The 14,756-nt window shown below is 58.1% G+C and overlaps 1 protein-coding gene across 2 annotated transcripts; it reads left to right on the plus strand.

The window, feature by feature from the left end:
- The first annotated feature begins 530 nt into the window (after nt 1-530).
- Nucleotides 531-10,092, plus strand: SLC29A1 (solute carrier family 29 member 1 (Augustine blood group)). Of its 2 annotated transcripts, none has more exons than XM_069564641.1 (14): nt 531-639; nt 2,874-2,983; nt 4,190-4,272; nt 6,133-6,214; nt 6,329-6,531; nt 6,636-6,775; nt 7,000-7,134; nt 7,227-7,324; nt 7,463-7,541; nt 7,804-7,901; nt 8,119-8,227; nt 8,479-8,564; nt 8,947-9,146; nt 9,466-10,092. In XM_069564641.1, exons 3-14 carry the CDS (start codon nt 4,244-4,246, stop codon nt 9,575-9,577), a joined length of 1,371 nt encoding a protein of 456 aa, XP_069420742.1. In that variant the 5' UTR covers nt 531-639; nt 2,874-2,983; nt 4,190-4,243; the 3' UTR covers nt 9,578-10,092. The 2 variants fall into 2 exon arrangements, with proteins under 2 accessions (XP_069420742.1, XP_069420743.1); XM_069564642.1 differs by having other exon boundaries at nt 555-653.
- Nucleotides 10,093-14,756: the final 4,664 nt, after the last annotated feature.

A 14,756-nucleotide genomic window follows, 5' to 3' on the forward strand; every position in this document is an offset into this window, starting at 1 on the left:
GTGTTAGAGGTGGGAAAACCCTGGTCACACATCATACTGATTCGGTCAGAGGGATGCCCCGGCATGGGGACTGAGAGGATAATTCCAAACGAAGAAAGTGGCACTGAAAAGGGAAGGGGGCGCTGGGAAGGAAAAAGGTGCGGTGTGAGAGTGGTGTATGTAGGAGGCAGCCTCGCGAGCCATAACGGAACATCTGAGACTGTGTTTGGACCGGGCGGTGGTGGGGGTGGGGGGCTCCGGATCTGCCTCAGCAGGTTTGTCGCTGGGAGAGTCCCGAGACGGCTGAGTAGGAGTTTGTGTAACCCCAGCGAGGAGACCAGGGATACATTCAGCCCTACGTGCTCCGTGATGGGGCAGCGTTTGGCGGGGCAGGGGCCCCAGAGGTCCAGTCTACAGAAATAGTACAAAGTTTGGGCCAGGCAGGTACTGGGTCTCGGGTCCGGGGGTCCCTCGTAGCTCCGGGCGGGCGTGCGTGGGGCGGGCGGGGGCGGGGCCGCGGCGAGCGCCGGGGAGCGGACGTGGGCGGGGGCGCGCCGGGGCGGGGCGAGCGGAGGGCGGGTTTGAATGTGCTCGGGCGGGCGCGGGAAGCGGCCCGGGTGAGCGCGCGGACCTCCACGCGGGAGGACTCCTTCCCAGCAGGTGCTGCCCGGGAGGTGGGAGGGGATCGGGAAACGGGCGGGGGGCGGGGGTCGCCGGGGCGGAATGCGCGCCGCTTTTGCCTGCTGCCACGCGGGCAGGGGGGCTGGGCCTGGCAGCTGCGCCGCCGGGACTGGGGGATGCCGGGTGCGGCCCCCGTGCGGAGCCGCGCGGCACGTGGCGCGCCGGGGCCCGGGCGTAGGGTTACTGTGCGGGGACCTGGACCCCAGCAGGCGGGGACGACCTGGCTACCGGGCCTGAAACTGCCTGTCGCCGAGCTGACCTCCCCAAGGGGCGGGCGAGTTGAAGGTTAATCTCGATCAATCTCGTTGTTGGTACCGGGGAGGGGCCGCACCGTTAACTGCGCCGGGTGCGGGGAATGGCCAGGAGAGCACGCGGAATAGGGTGGAGGCGCTGCCTCTTTAACACCCGGCCTCCTATTGGCCGAGCCGGTGTACCTGGCCTCCCTCCCTTCCTGGGCGCGTCCTCGTTTATTCCCAGAGAGAACACCTTTGCTTCACTTAAAAGGACATCCCAGATTTGCTTCCCAGGGGGAGAGCTGTGGCGGATGAAGGCTGCTCCCACCCCCGCCCCTCACCCCTGTTGGGGCCACTCCTTTGCCCGTTCCTCTCGGTCATGGTCACCTCCAGATCCTCTTGCCTTGTCTTCCTGTCTGTGTGAGCTCTCTTTGCCAGGATGTGTGTGTAATAGGGTGGGGGAGCGCCTTACACCAGACACAAGTCAGACCGGAGATGACCTGACCCCCACCTTACTTTTTAACCCCTTAGTTGGAGTAGAGTTACTCCACCTCCCAGTATATGAGGCTGGCTGGGAAGCTGCCTTTAAACCTCTCTCCCCTCTCCGGAAGGAGCATAGAGTAAACTTCACATGAGTTTTGAATTCCAGCTCACTCGTTCACTAGCTCTGTTGCCTTAGGCAAATGATTCAACCATTCTGAGCTTGAGCTGTCCTCCTCTGTTCAATGGAGACAATCTATATGAGTTTATGGTTGTCGTGAAGGCAGGCAAGGGCCAGAGAGGTATCTGCAGGTGGTGGCTGCCCCATATGGGATCCATGGAAGTGGTGAATTTGATGCTACCACAGAGATGTCTCTAGAAGCTGGCGCGGGTGAGAGGTGTTGGGGGCCAGGGGGCTGGGGAGGTGCCCAGTTTGGTGGCTGCTATCAGGGCCCCATCTGGGCAGGCCAGGGCATGGCTGGAGAGAAACCAGATGTTCTGAACTGGTATCAAATCCCTGATTGGACCGAGGCAAACAAAAGCCAAAGGGGTGACTGATCTTCAGGATGTGGGCAGGAGGAGTGGGCTGCCCCTGGAGTTGAGTTGTGCTCAGGGCTGGGGTTGGGGACAGCAGAGAGCAGGGGTGTAGCTGATGAGGGGTGAGGGTGGGGCTGGGGGCAGTGAAGAGGAGGGCCAGAGGGCAGAAAGGAGTACTCCTCAGCCTAAAAAAGATTTTCCTGAGAAAGAGGAAATACTCTGTCTGCCACCCCAGCCTTCACCTGTGTTGAAACTCTACCTGCTCTTTACTGCCTGGAATCTTGCCTGTGGGTAGGGAACAGGGTTGGCTGAAGTAAGAAGCTGGGGGTTTCCCTCCTTCTACCTAATAGAAAACATGAGTCTCTCACCTCCTCTGCCCACCTCCCAGAGTAGAGCCCTCTCACCGACACCCCCCCCCACCTCCATCCTTCTAGAAAATGTGAAAACTGTTGTTCACCACTCTCCCAAGTGCCTAGGACATTGCCTGGCTGGCATGCAGGGGTCCTAGGGAAACATTTGTGGAAAGGAAGGGAGAGAGAAAGAAGCCCTCTGCCTCCTTCTGGGGTGTCTGGGTCTGCCTCTCCCTTCCCTGTGCCATCATCGGCCAGGTGTCGTGGGGGGAGGAGGGGAGGAAGGCCTTCGCAGAGGCTGGAGTTGACGCAGGGAGGGGTGGAGAGGAATTTTGGGAGGAGCAGAAAGGCCTGTCCAGGTCCTTTCTCAGAGTCCCGAGGGCTGTCCATCTCAGGCTGAGGCCTGGAGTGCTGGCTGCACCTGGGGGTTGACCCACCCCCTCAGCTCCCCTGCTGAGACTGCTGGTGGGAGATAAGGGCTGGGTTTTATCTCCCTGGCTGTGTTAGTTCAGAAGGCTTCTCAGAATGGAGGTGTTTCGTCCCCCGGCAGGACCTGAGGGGTTCTCTCCCGATACGCCCGCTGCCGCAATTTTCACTCTGGACCCTTATTCAGGAAGAGCCCATGGACAAGACCTGCCGCCTGCCTCTGAGCTAGGACCACCTCCCACAGACCGCCTGGGCCCCCTCTGCCCTGACCCTTCTGCTGGCAAGTCTGGGCATCCGGTGAGTGCTGGCCCAGGTGGGTGAGGGTGCTGATCCAGTTGGGCGAGGAAGCTGGTCCTCACCCAGAACGGCAGAGCTGGCTCCAGAGCTCACACCAGAGCTGGCACGTGGGGGACAGGCCCGCCCACCCCTGCCTGGCTTTCCATGCCATCCAAGGGAAAGCTGGTTCTTCTCCTAGTGCCAGGGAGCCATACTCCCCCCGCCCCCCGCCCCCCACCCCTCCTGAGCAGGGAGCAGGGAAGGGGTACGAAGTGGGGAGGCTGGGGACTGGACAGGCCTGCGCTCCTATCCCTCCATCTTGCCTCCAACTTTGCTCTCAGAAAGGGGAAGAAGCCAGGGGCCTGGGAATGAGTCAGAGAGGAACCCAGCGGCAGGGAGGGAGGGGGGAGATGGGATGTCCCCAGGGGTCAAGGAAGCGGCTGTGTCCCCATGCACATCCTAAAGTGTTTTTCTGGAAAATGGGCCAGGAACCAGGAAACCTCTGGGCATTGGCTGGAAAGGATGGTTAAGGTGCCACCCACAGAGAGGCTGGCATCTGGGGTGCCTGCAGAGGGGGACAGGCTCTCCAGAGCCTGCCCTAGCCATGAGCCCAAGGGCTCCTCGGGAGAGCAGAGAGATCAGACGGAGAGCCCCAGGGAGGGAGGCTGCCCTGGGTGGGAGGCAGGGCGGCCTCTCTGGCTGGCCTGGTCATCACGCCTGAGGCTGCTGCTGCTGCAGATCTGTTTGTTTTACGTCCTCCCGCCCTCCCTCTTCCCCCTTATCTCTTTTCTGTTTCCCTCCTCTTTCCCCACTTCTATCCTTGTCACTGTCCCTGACCCCTCTCATCCTCTCATGACCCCCCTCATGCCTTTGCCTGTTTTTTTCCCTCCCTTTCTGCCATACTTCCTCCTCCTCCTTGCCTGCTCTCCACCCGCCCCTGTTTCCCTGCTCACAGACAGCCTCGGCTGCTGGATAAAAATAGCGGAGGCAGTGGCCAGGCCAGGCCGGGAGCCAGGTAGCGTCTGAGCAGGCAGTGGGGCTCAGCAGGACCGGCCCAAGGGGGTCAAAAGGAGCAGCCTTGAGAGGCAGGGCCAGGAGCGGGGCCTTCGGGACCCTACAGCCTGCCTGCTGTGTCTGCCTGGCCCTCTTCACCCACCCACCAAGTGTCTGAAGAGGCCTGTAGGGAAGCAAGGCCACGACAGGACCTCACACTGCTTCTGCCCCCAGCAAGCACCGGAGGGAGGAAGCTGTCAGCCAGGCATAACCAAGAACGCCATCACCATGACAACCAGTCACCAGCCTCAGGACAGGTACCAGGGAGGGAGACCTGGGCTGCGGATCTAGGGGAGTGGGAGCGGGTCTCCAGCGGGGCTGGGTGCTGTATCCTTTGAAATTTGGGATTGCCACTGATGATGAGCCTTCCAACCAGGTAGCTACGAGCCACGTTTGCATCAGAGGGCCCTGCTTGTCGTGGCTGGGTGCTGAGAGCGGTGTCTCCCGGGAGGCCCAGTGAGATGGTGGCGGCCCCTCCCTGGCCTGTTGGAGTTTCCAGTGTTGCTCTTCGGCAGCTTCCGGCTCCTCGGGCCAGCACCGTGGGGAGACATTTGGCAGCACCCCTCATTCCCAGGCTGGCCAGCCGACAGAGTTGGCCTCAGCCTCAGATGACTTTGGCCTGCCCTGGTCCTCGCTCTGACCTCCCTCTCACTTCCCCACCTCCGGAGCCTAGGACTTCCCTCCAGTTAGACCCATAGCTATGGCAATGCGTGTGTGTTCTGGGTGAAGAGACCGTAGCTGGTTTCAAGTTCTTCCAGGAGTCTAGACCCCAAGAAAGTTGATGAAGCCGTGCCTGGTGCCCAAAATATCTTTCTATCGCAGTCCCACAGCCGCATCCCCTGCTCACCCCGGCCTTCTGTGCTGAAGGTCACTGCTGGCGGTGGGATCTTAGGCACTTAGCTTTATCTTTCTGGGACAGCCTCCCACTTGTAAAGCAGAGGTGAGGTTTACTTGGATGGGAGGGAATTTAAGGAGACAGTAAGTACAGGCCCTAGAGGTTGTTTGGTTGGATCCTTCCTGGTGTCCTTCGTTCCAAGGCTGCCTGCCCCCCAATCCTAGCACCCCCATTCTGGTGGCAGCCCTCTGTGAACTCCTCTGCCTTCTCCAGTGGCCCCACACTGGGTCTCTATTTTATGGGACCTTGGCTGGGAGTTGCTCCCTTCATTTGGGCCTCTGAATCCAGGCCTTACCTCTCTTCCTCAGGGTGGGGACTATAGGAGGGAGGTGGGAGGGGGCTGCAGTTGTCAGGACTCAGACCTGCCCACCTGGGATGCCCACCCAGGCCCCCGCCCTGTGGGGCCAGGCCCTGCTCAGTCTCCTCATTGCCCTGGGCTTGTCCCTGCCAGCTCTGTGAAGACCGCAGGTGTGGACAGTGGGGAAAGTATAGCAGACACATTTGGGGACCACAGGGCTGCCTGGGAGAAGCTGTCCCATCCCAGACAGGCCCCGAGATGTAGGGCTTGGGGCAAGTGAGTGTCCTGACCCAGGCTGGGAGGCTGTTATTTACACTCTGGAGCCCAGATGACGTCTCGTGGCCCATCCCTCCCGGCCTCCTATGTGGTGTAGCCTACAAAGCTGGTTCTGTGTGAGCCAGGAAAAAACAGCTCCCTCGCTTCTCAGCTGTCCCAGGACACCCGCATCCCTGTCCTCCTAGATCCAGAATGGTCTGGGAGTTTCCTGACCTCAGATTCCTCTTTGGAAAGCCGCACGGCCCTGCCCAAACAGTGTAATCACTTCCAGCCTGCCCAGCGGGGGTAGAAGACTTGTGTTTTGTTTTCTCACTCACCCACCCACCCCCTCAGCCTTTAGCAAGATTTCCAAAACCACCTGCGGATGTGTGGATCACATCGGTTCCCAAGCCTGCAGGGTCCCCTGAGTCTTTGGGACTGAGAACCAAGGTCCTTCTGGCCATGCTCTTCGGTCCTATGTCCCTGGTCCCCCTCCCCCTCGGGACTCATCTGTGCCCTTTCCCGCATCCTAGGCCACCTCCTCTTCTGCATGTTCTGTGCCCTGGGACAGCTGGAGAGATGGAAGAGGGTGGGGCTGCCCCAGGTTTGATTTAGGAAGGAAGGTGGGATGGTGGGTCACCTGGCCTCACTTTCCTCTCCCATCCCCAGGTACAAAGCCGTCTGGCTTATCTTCTTCGTACTGGGTCTGGGGACGCTGCTGCCCTGGAATTTCTTCATGACGGCCACTAAGGTGAGATGTGGGAATGGGCTCCCAGGGGCTCATCCACTGGGCATTTAGGGCCTGGATACGTGCTTGCAGGCACAGCGCAAAAGGTGCCAACACTCCTCTCTGCAACCCTCACAGTATTTCACAAACCGCCTGGACATGTCCCAGAATATGTCCTTGGCCCCTGCTGAAGTAAGCAAGGACATCCAGGCCTCGGCCAGCCCCCTGGCACCCTCGCCAGAGCGGACCCATCTCAGCACCATCTTTAACAATGTCATGACCTTATGTGCCATGGTGCCCCTGCTGATCTTCACCTGCCTCAACTCCTTCCTGCATCAGAGGTGAGCCCCCAGACCCCCACCCTACCCCCTCGCTGCCTCCTGCCCTCCCTGGGCTGGGCCCCTGGCTTCGCCACCCATCTCTGCCACCGCCTCCTCTTTGACAGGATCCCCCAGTCTGTGCGGATCCTGGGCAGCCTGGTGGCCATCCTGTTGGTGTTCCTGATCACTGCCATCCTGGTGAAGGTGCCCCTACATGAGCTGTCCTTCTTCGTCATCACCATGATCAAGATCATGCTCATTAACTGTAAGCGGGGCTGGGTGCGGACCTGGGCAGAAGTCCCATGGCTGGTCAGAGAGGAATCTTTTCCTCCTCCTGGGTGGTGAGGATTCCAGAGCCTAAGCAGGGCTAGGAGTGGGAAGGAAAGGGCTGCTCAGTGTCAGGACTTACTGGGAGTCAAGCAGGAATTGCCAAGGCCCCACGACCCACCCGGCTCCCCTCTCCCTTCTGCTGTCCACCCTGTTGCACAGCTTTCGGCGCCATCCTGCAGGGCAGCCTGTTTGGCCTGGCCGGCCTCCTGCCCGCCAGCTACACAGCCCCCATCATGAGTGGCCAGGGCCTGGCAGGCTTCTTCGCCTCCGTGGCCATGATCTGCGCCATTGCCAGTAAGTCCTGCCGTTTGTCTGCCTATCACCCTGGTGGTTGCGGGGAGGAGGGGACAGGGTTGGCCTCTGATTGCTGACACCCTCTGCCCCAGGTGGCTCCAAGCTGTCGGAAAGTGCCTTTGGCTATTTTATCACAGCCTGTGGAGTTATCATTTTGACCATCATCTGTTATCTGGGCCTGCCACGGCTGGTGAGCACTTGAACCCCAGGTTTGGAGTTCTTGGGGGGGGAGAAAGGGGTCCAGGGCTCCAGACCAAGGGGACGAAACCTGTGGGAGGGAGAAGCTCTGGAGATTCTGCTTCTGAATCCACCTTCCTTCCCTTGATAGGAATTCTACCGCTATTACCGGCAGCTCAAGCTCAAAGGGCCCGGGGAGCAGGAGACCAAGCTGGACCTCATTAGTAAAGGTCCGAAGAACCCGAGGAAGCTGGGGTGGAGGATGGCTGCTCAGCAGGGGGGCAGCATGAGCTGTGGGCAAGAATGAGCTTCCTGTAGTGAGGGATAACACCAGTAAACAGGGCTGGGCTAGAGAAGCTGGGTGGGGCTGTGCACTGGTTTAAGGGGGTATCCACCCCCAGCTGACCCCAGCCCTTTTGGGGATTGTGTCATTTCCCGTTGCTCTGTTCCTCCCACAACTTGAAGACCCTCTCACCACCTGTCACCCCCCAGGAGAGGAAGCAAAACCAGGCCAAGAGGAGACCCGATTCTCGGCCCCCAGCTCTCAGCCCACCAAGGAAAGCCACTCTGTCCGCACTATCCTCAAAAGTGTATGTAGGGCTGGGGCATCCTGCCTCCTACCCCTCCCATCCCTTTTTTTCTGATCCTTTCTCACCCCATGCCCATCCCCTCCCTTTCTGGCTGGAGACTGGCCCCTTTGCTGGATTTTCCTGCATGTATGCACGCCTGTGTGTGTATTGGGGAATCTTGGTTCTTTAATGATGCACAGCCACCACGAAGACACAGACCAGGGTCCCTTTCCTCCAGATCTTGGTCCCGGCTTTCTCCGTCTGCTTCGTCTTCACCATCACCATTGGGATATTTCCTGCCGTGACAGCTGAGGTCGAGTCCAGCATTGCGGGCACCAGCGCCTGGAGTGAGGAAACCACGGGTTCCCAGGATGGGGAAGGACAGGGGCTTGAGAGCAGGGCTAGGAGCCTGGGCGAGGGGAGCCTGGGCTGTTGCCTCCGCAGCCAGGCTCTGCTGGCCCACTCACCCTTCCCCGGCCTGGAAGCACCTTCTCCGTTTCACAGCTGGGAAACCCAAGTCCCAGGGAGAGTCAGGGTTGCTAGATCCTGCCTTTCTTGGACCCACTAACCCTCTCCTAATCTACTCTTTGTCCTCCAGAGGCCTACTTCATTCCTGTGTCCTGTTTCTTGACTTTCAATGTCTTTGACTGGCTGGGCCGGAGCCTCACAGCCATCACCATGTGGGTAAGTGAAGGAGGGTCACCAAGCCCCTGTGAGATGGGAGAGTCCAGACTGAGACACCCAGGGAGGGGACCAAGAAAGTATGGTGGAAAGCGGACCATGCTTTTTTTAAAAAACTGAGACATAATCTTTGTATAGTACGGTGTACAAGTTGTAGATGTACAGTTTAATGACTACACACACATAAACATACACACTCTCCTGGTGATCACCACCCAGGTCATGCTGCAGCACATGGCCAGAAGGTCTATCTACCATGGCCACTCCCGATCAGTACCCTACAAGGGTAACTAGGCTTGGAGGTTTCAATTCAGATCCTGAGGGCCTCCGAATGGAGCCCCGGGGCCTGGCCCAGCCTGACCGTGGCGTGGCCTGGTCCCCGCAGCCTGGGAAGGACAGCTACTGGCTCCCGAGCCTGGTGCTGGCCCGGCTGGCCTTTGTGCCCCTGCTGCTGCTGTGTAACGTCCAGCCCCGCCGCAACCTGCCTGTGATCTTTGAGCACGACGCCTGGTTCATCATCTTCATGGCTGCCTTCGCCTTCTCCAACGGCTACCTTGCCAGTCTCTGCATGTGCTTCGGGCCCAAGTGAGTGGGGAGTATGGTGGCCTCAGGCAGGGCCTAGTGCTCCAGCTGGGGACCCTCAGCAGAGGGAAAGTGGGAAGCGGGAGACTCCTGATCATGGAGCTCAGGGTTTCCAGGCTGAGAGAGGAGCCCACTGGCCCTCGGGGCCCAGGCAGTGGGAGGGGAGGAGGGGCTCCCAGGGAAAGGTAGAGACAGCCTCAGTACACACCCCCTCACCAAGACGGAGAGGAAGACAAGTGGGTGAGCAGAATGAGATGCTCTGGGTGGGGCAGGGGACTGGGGTCAGGGATGTCCGAAGGTCGGCTCGCCCTCCCTCCTTTAGGAAAGTGAAGCCGGCTGAGGCGGAGACAGCTGGAGCCATCATGGCCTTCTTTCTGTCTCTGGGCCTGGCCCTGGGGGCCGTCTTCTCCTTCCTGTTCCGGGCAATCGTGTGACCGCGGATGGACGGCAGGATGGCACCAGCTGCCTGCTCCTGCCTTCCCCTTTGGGGGTGGGCAGGGGTCCTCTGGAGGTTTTCCTGTCTAGCCATCTTCTGCTTGCTCATGGCCTGTGCTGGGCCCGGCATCCAGGCCCCGAGGAGAGAGCTCTGTGGATGAACATGGGGACACTGTGGGCTGGAGGGTCAGAGTCAAGGGAGGGGACACAGTCTCTGCTCACGCGGACCCCCCACTCTTGGCTCTGACCAATGCCTGCCCGGGCAGGGGTTCCTAGGCTCAGAGAGTTGTGTGTCTTGTCTGTCTGCCTGTACCAAGGGTGGCCGGGGGCCAGGACTGCTTGTTCTGAAGTCTGATCTGGGATTTCTGCAGTCCCCTTCTCCCCATGTGCCTCTTCCTCCCACCTCTCCATGTTCTACCCATCATGAACACTGTACATTTGCCATTATACTGCCTTTTTTTATACTCAAACCAGGGGCCTTCAAAGGCTGGTTAAATAAACTTTTTTTTTTTTCCTCCGTGGCTCCCTGTGTCCTCCAGCCATGGGTTCACACCCTGGAGAGGCTAGAGGGATGGCAGCCTGAGTCTGGGGGGATGAGCATGACCCAGATGGGCCTTGGCCAGCACTGGGCCTGGGTCCAAGGCATTAGGGATGGGGTGGGTCCTCTTTAGTCTCAGAGGCATTACAGTGCCTCCTGCTGGGGCCACAGAAGAGAGACAGGCCTGGATCCAGGACACCCAGACTGTTGGCTGAGATGGAGAATAGGCTATTTCCTTTTGCCATTTCATTCCTCCTTTTGGAGGCCTGGGGGTGGAGACAGTGCGCCATCTTTCTTTTGTTTTGAGTCGCCCCCTCCACTCTGTCCTCACCCCACAGCCTGGGGAGGGAGCTCTCTAAAAGCAGCCAGCTCCACCTCCCACCCCCACCCCACCAGCAGGAAGAGGCTGTAGCCGGAGGGTTCTGCCCTGCCTGGCACCAGGCCCTGACACTGAAGTCAAGGCAGACTTCTTGGCGAACAAGGGGCCTGTGTGTCCTCAATGAAGCTGGGCCCCTTTCTCCTCCCAGACTCTGGCCTAGAGAGGTGTGCAGTGGCTCAGGAACGTGAGAGGACTTGGTGGAGGGGCCCACACCACCGGAGTGCCCCTTCTCAGAAAGAGCTCTTCCTGACAGGAAGTGAAACCAGAGCTCTGGCCGCCGAGCTGACACTGACCACCCGCCCCCCACCACTGCTCCCCCGTGCCCATGGCACTTGCGTCAGGGCTTTATTTCTAACAGTTTAATTGAAGGCTTCAGGCTTAAAAATGTTGGCACATTTTTAAGGGTCTTTGATTAGCTCTGAAGTCCTAACAGGAGAGTTAAGTATTATCATATGGGGAACTGGAGTCCACAATATACCCCAGGGTACACGTCAAACCAGTACACATAATCTGAGGCTGATGGGAAATAAATTGTTCCTTTCATATCAGTTTCAAAAGCAAGGGGTGCCCTGAGTCTTCGCTCGTCCCTGCAGAGCCCTTTGGTCACAAGGCTGAGAGAAAACCGCACCCTTTCTCTGCTCCCTCTCGACAGACCCCTGGTACTCACACTGGACAGTCCTGCTGGGCTCCCTCCTCAGCACCACAGCCCTTCAGGGACCCTGTGCTTCTTCCCTGGGCCCCTTCCTGCCTCTTGCCTGGCCTTTCAGGACTCCAGCCAGGTCTACTGCAGCCCATCACACACGTGGCTGCAGCGTAATCTGAAAAGAACACTGAGTCACAGTCTGGTCTCTCCTGGAGCACGCCAGGCATTTCCTGATCCTCCACCACCAGCAGCCGCCACTTTGCACAGTTCCTTCCCCCTCTGTGCCTTTTGACACCGTGGCTTATGCTCTTATCTTACTCCAGCTACCAGTCATGCTTTTCAGGTTCAGGTTCACATCCTACGTTTTCCCTCTAAGCTCCCAGAGATACTCAGAAATGTTCACTTCCTTGCCCCTGCTTGTTCCCCCTCAGTCTTTGCAGGCCAGACTCCAGCTGTGTGGTAGGACTCAGTTCAACTCCAGCAGTGACTTGAAGGACAAACGTTTTAGATTACAGTCACATCTTTCTTCACTTTGAAGGAAAATTTTATTTATTTATCTGGCTGTGCTTGATCATGTGGGATCTATTTCCCTGACCAGGGATTGAACTCAGGCCCCCTGCATTGGGAATGTGGAGTCAGCCACTGGAAGTCCCCTGAGTGAAACTGATGTTTGAAGAAGATTACTAGAATATCTTTCCCAAAACTTTTTCTAATGCAATTATCAAAAAATGTGAATCTCACTCATTTTACTAAAGACCTCACTGTTCTCACCTGAGAGCAAGGTGGTTAGAAAGCTCTGGGGGCTAGAAAACAGCTCCTGCCGGCCCAACTGCAGTGGCGGTGTCTGACCACAAGAGGGCGCTCTGCAGGCAATGCTGCCTGCGAGAGGCAGGCCTCTGGGGCCTCACCTTTCCTCTCCGCACTTTGCTTCCTGTAAGGTGGCCAAAGGCTGGGCTTGTGCCGGTCATCTCCTTCTGTGTGACATTCTGCCCCAAGCAGTGGTCTGTGCAGAGGCTGCTGTACTCCCTGAGGTGGCCGCCACAGCCCCACAGAAACTTCCCTCTTGTTTAATCTTATTTGGTGAATTGTTGGGGCTTCAAATCTTTGAAAAGTTAAAAAGCCCCAGCAAAATTAGCCATCATCCTTAAAAACAGAAGTGAACCATCAGGTATAACTGATGGATTGGAATATACCTGTTTGTAGTCTTTGGAGTGAAGAGGGCAAGAGTAGGGTGAGGGGTAGTATGATGGAGGCAGGTGCTTGACAGGCAACCCCCCATTACTGGGAAATTTATTCTCAGGATGTAAAACTCTTGATAGTGAATCAAAATGGATGTGAGCAGAGAAGTGCAGAGTCACCTTAAAGAGACAGCCGGGTTCTGGCCGGCAGGCCCTGCCTGAAACCCAAGTCTCGACACACACGGGAAGAGTGACACCAGGCTTGCAGGGAGGCCCGTCTGGTTTCTGGGGCAAGCCGGTAGAGAGGGTGAAGGCGAGCAGAATCCACGTTTCCCCACAACCCACCAGGAGCCTGTGTCCCACCTGGGTTCCTCTCGCTCAACTCCATCTGAACCGGCTTCCTGCGTGGGTGCCCTCGGAAGAGTCTGCTCATCAGAGCCCCACAGCCTTGGCGGTCCGGGTGGTCCCTGCCAGTGAGCCCGCCGGCGTTCTGGCTCCAGACAGCAGGGCAAATGCTAAATGAGTCAGCAGAACCACACAAAAGCAGGGGCTTCTGCTCAGGACAGCTACCCCCTCCCTGGACCTTTGTACGGGTTGGGGACGTGGTTCAGATTCAGAGACGAGAACTCCATCTTGGGCCTGCCAAGTACTACCAGTCACCCATCCTCTGTGGCCCAGATTCTTGTTATTTAAACGGGGTGACGTGTACGAACTTGCTAAGGGAATTACGCGAGTCTGCGGGAGAGCCTGGGTGCGGGAGATGAGAGCACTAGAGACAGAGGTGCCAAGAGTCATTAGGACGACCTCTGCCTGGCGGGCTCCCTGCCCGCGTCTAAGCGACCCGCGCCTCATGCCACCACGCTGTTCGGGCACCTCCCCTGCATCTTCAGACCCGGAAAGCCTCGAGAACCAGACCTCATTTCCTTCCCCCCAGCCAAGTGCGAACGAGCACTCGAGTCCCTGCCTCGCGCGCAACCGCCGAGAACCGCCAGGGAGGGACGCGAACGAGGGCAGCCCGCGTCCTTCTCAGCCCCGCCCCGCGGCAGGGGCTGGGGGAGCGACGTCACCGTGCTGCGCGCGCCCCCTCGCGGGAGCGCGGCCTGCATCCGCGCAGCCCTTCTTCGCATCTGGCCCCTGCCAATTGTAGGGGGAGGCGGGGGCGGCAGACTTTACTACCCCTTAAGTCCAGGTGACCTTGAGCCAAGCGCTTTCCATCTCACAGTCGTTCATCTGTAAAGCAGGGGTAATAATATTTGCCTAGCCTACCTCTCCCGGTTGTGAAACTCCACGGAGTTAATGAATAACGCTCATCTGCGGCTGCTTTTACATATATTGACTCCTGTGAACGTCTAATAATCCTAAGGAGGGCTGACGATGGCCAATGCCTGTTTTCGTCCATAAAACCGAGGCTGGAAAGGTTAACGGATGGGAAAACATTTTGTAAACTTCAAAGCACCAGGTAAGTTTAAGTCTCTGTTTCTCTATCTCTGTGTCTGTCTCTCAGCCCTCATCACACACACACACACACACACACACACACACACACACACACACACACACGTTTTTAGGTAGTGAAAGGCGTGGGAAAAGGTCCAGAGCCCAGAGCCTCACGTGACGGGGTGGTACCATCACCTGCCTCCCTGCCTCCAGAACATTGCAAAGAGGCATCTTCTGACATCCCAGGGATTCTAAGCCTCCTAGGACCCCGAATTCCCATGGCATCCTTCCTGCGAGAAACCAGCAAGGTCCTTCCTGATGTGTAGCCTCAGCCCCTCCTGTTGGTGAGTTCCTCACCCCCTACCACGGCCCTGCCCGTCTCTTGCCTGGTGCAGGTGGGCCAGGCAAGCCTTGAGTCCTGTGAATGACCCAGAAATCCAGGCAGTTGAGACCTGCGCATTGAGTGGTGCCTTGTGCCTGGGGCAGGACAAGTGTCAGGCAGCACGGTTAAGCAGGTCAGGGTTGTTTGCGGTGTCACCTGCCCCCTGCACCTTTCCCTGACTGTAACCTGCTCTGAGCTGAGCCGGTTTGGGGTTATGTTTTCCCTTCTTAGTCAGAGCGGACCCAGAACACTGACCAATGCCCAGGACAAAAAGGGCTGCCTGGTGGGTGTAATGGCAGGAGGAGGACAGACACTCTGGGGCCGGGCTGACCACAGCGGGTAGGCAGGACTCAGCCACACCCCCCAGGCCACACATAACTATGCCTTTACAGAGTCCAGACATTGATATTGAATATTAAAGAGAAAGTTACCAAAGATGTGCCCTATTTACAATTCCTGAATGGCTTAGACCACAGTTTCTGGCTTATGCACCCCACTCTCCTGAGATATTTCAGTCTTGCTCCTGACTTCAGCCATCGCCTCCTGAACGTCTCTCTTTGATGCCCCACAACCCTGAAATAGACTTCTAGACTCCTCCAACCCAGAGTGGTTCTCCTCCCC

Source organism: Ovis canadensis, chromosome 20, assembly GCF_042477335.2.
Source record: "Ovis canadensis isolate MfBH-ARS-UI-01 breed Bighorn chromosome 20, ARS-UI_OviCan_v2, whole genome shotgun sequence".
In the NCBI taxonomy this organism is placed as follows: Eukaryota; Metazoa; Chordata; class Mammalia; order Artiodactyla; family Bovidae; genus Ovis; species Ovis canadensis.

Excerpts from the sequence above, each read along its gene's own strand:
- SLC29A1 (XM_069564641.1), top strand. The coding sequence starts at position 4,244 with ATGACAACCAGTCACCAGCCTCAGGACAG. Across the intron at positions 8,565-8,946 it reads TCACAGCCATCACCATGTGG|CCTGGGAAGGACAGCTACTG; the intron begins GTAAGTGAAGGA and ends TGGTCCCCGCAG. Across the intron at positions 9,147-9,465 it reads TGCATGTGCTTCGGGCCCAA|GAAAGTGAAGCCGGCTGAGG; the intron begins GTGAGTGGGGAG and ends TCCCTCCTTTAG.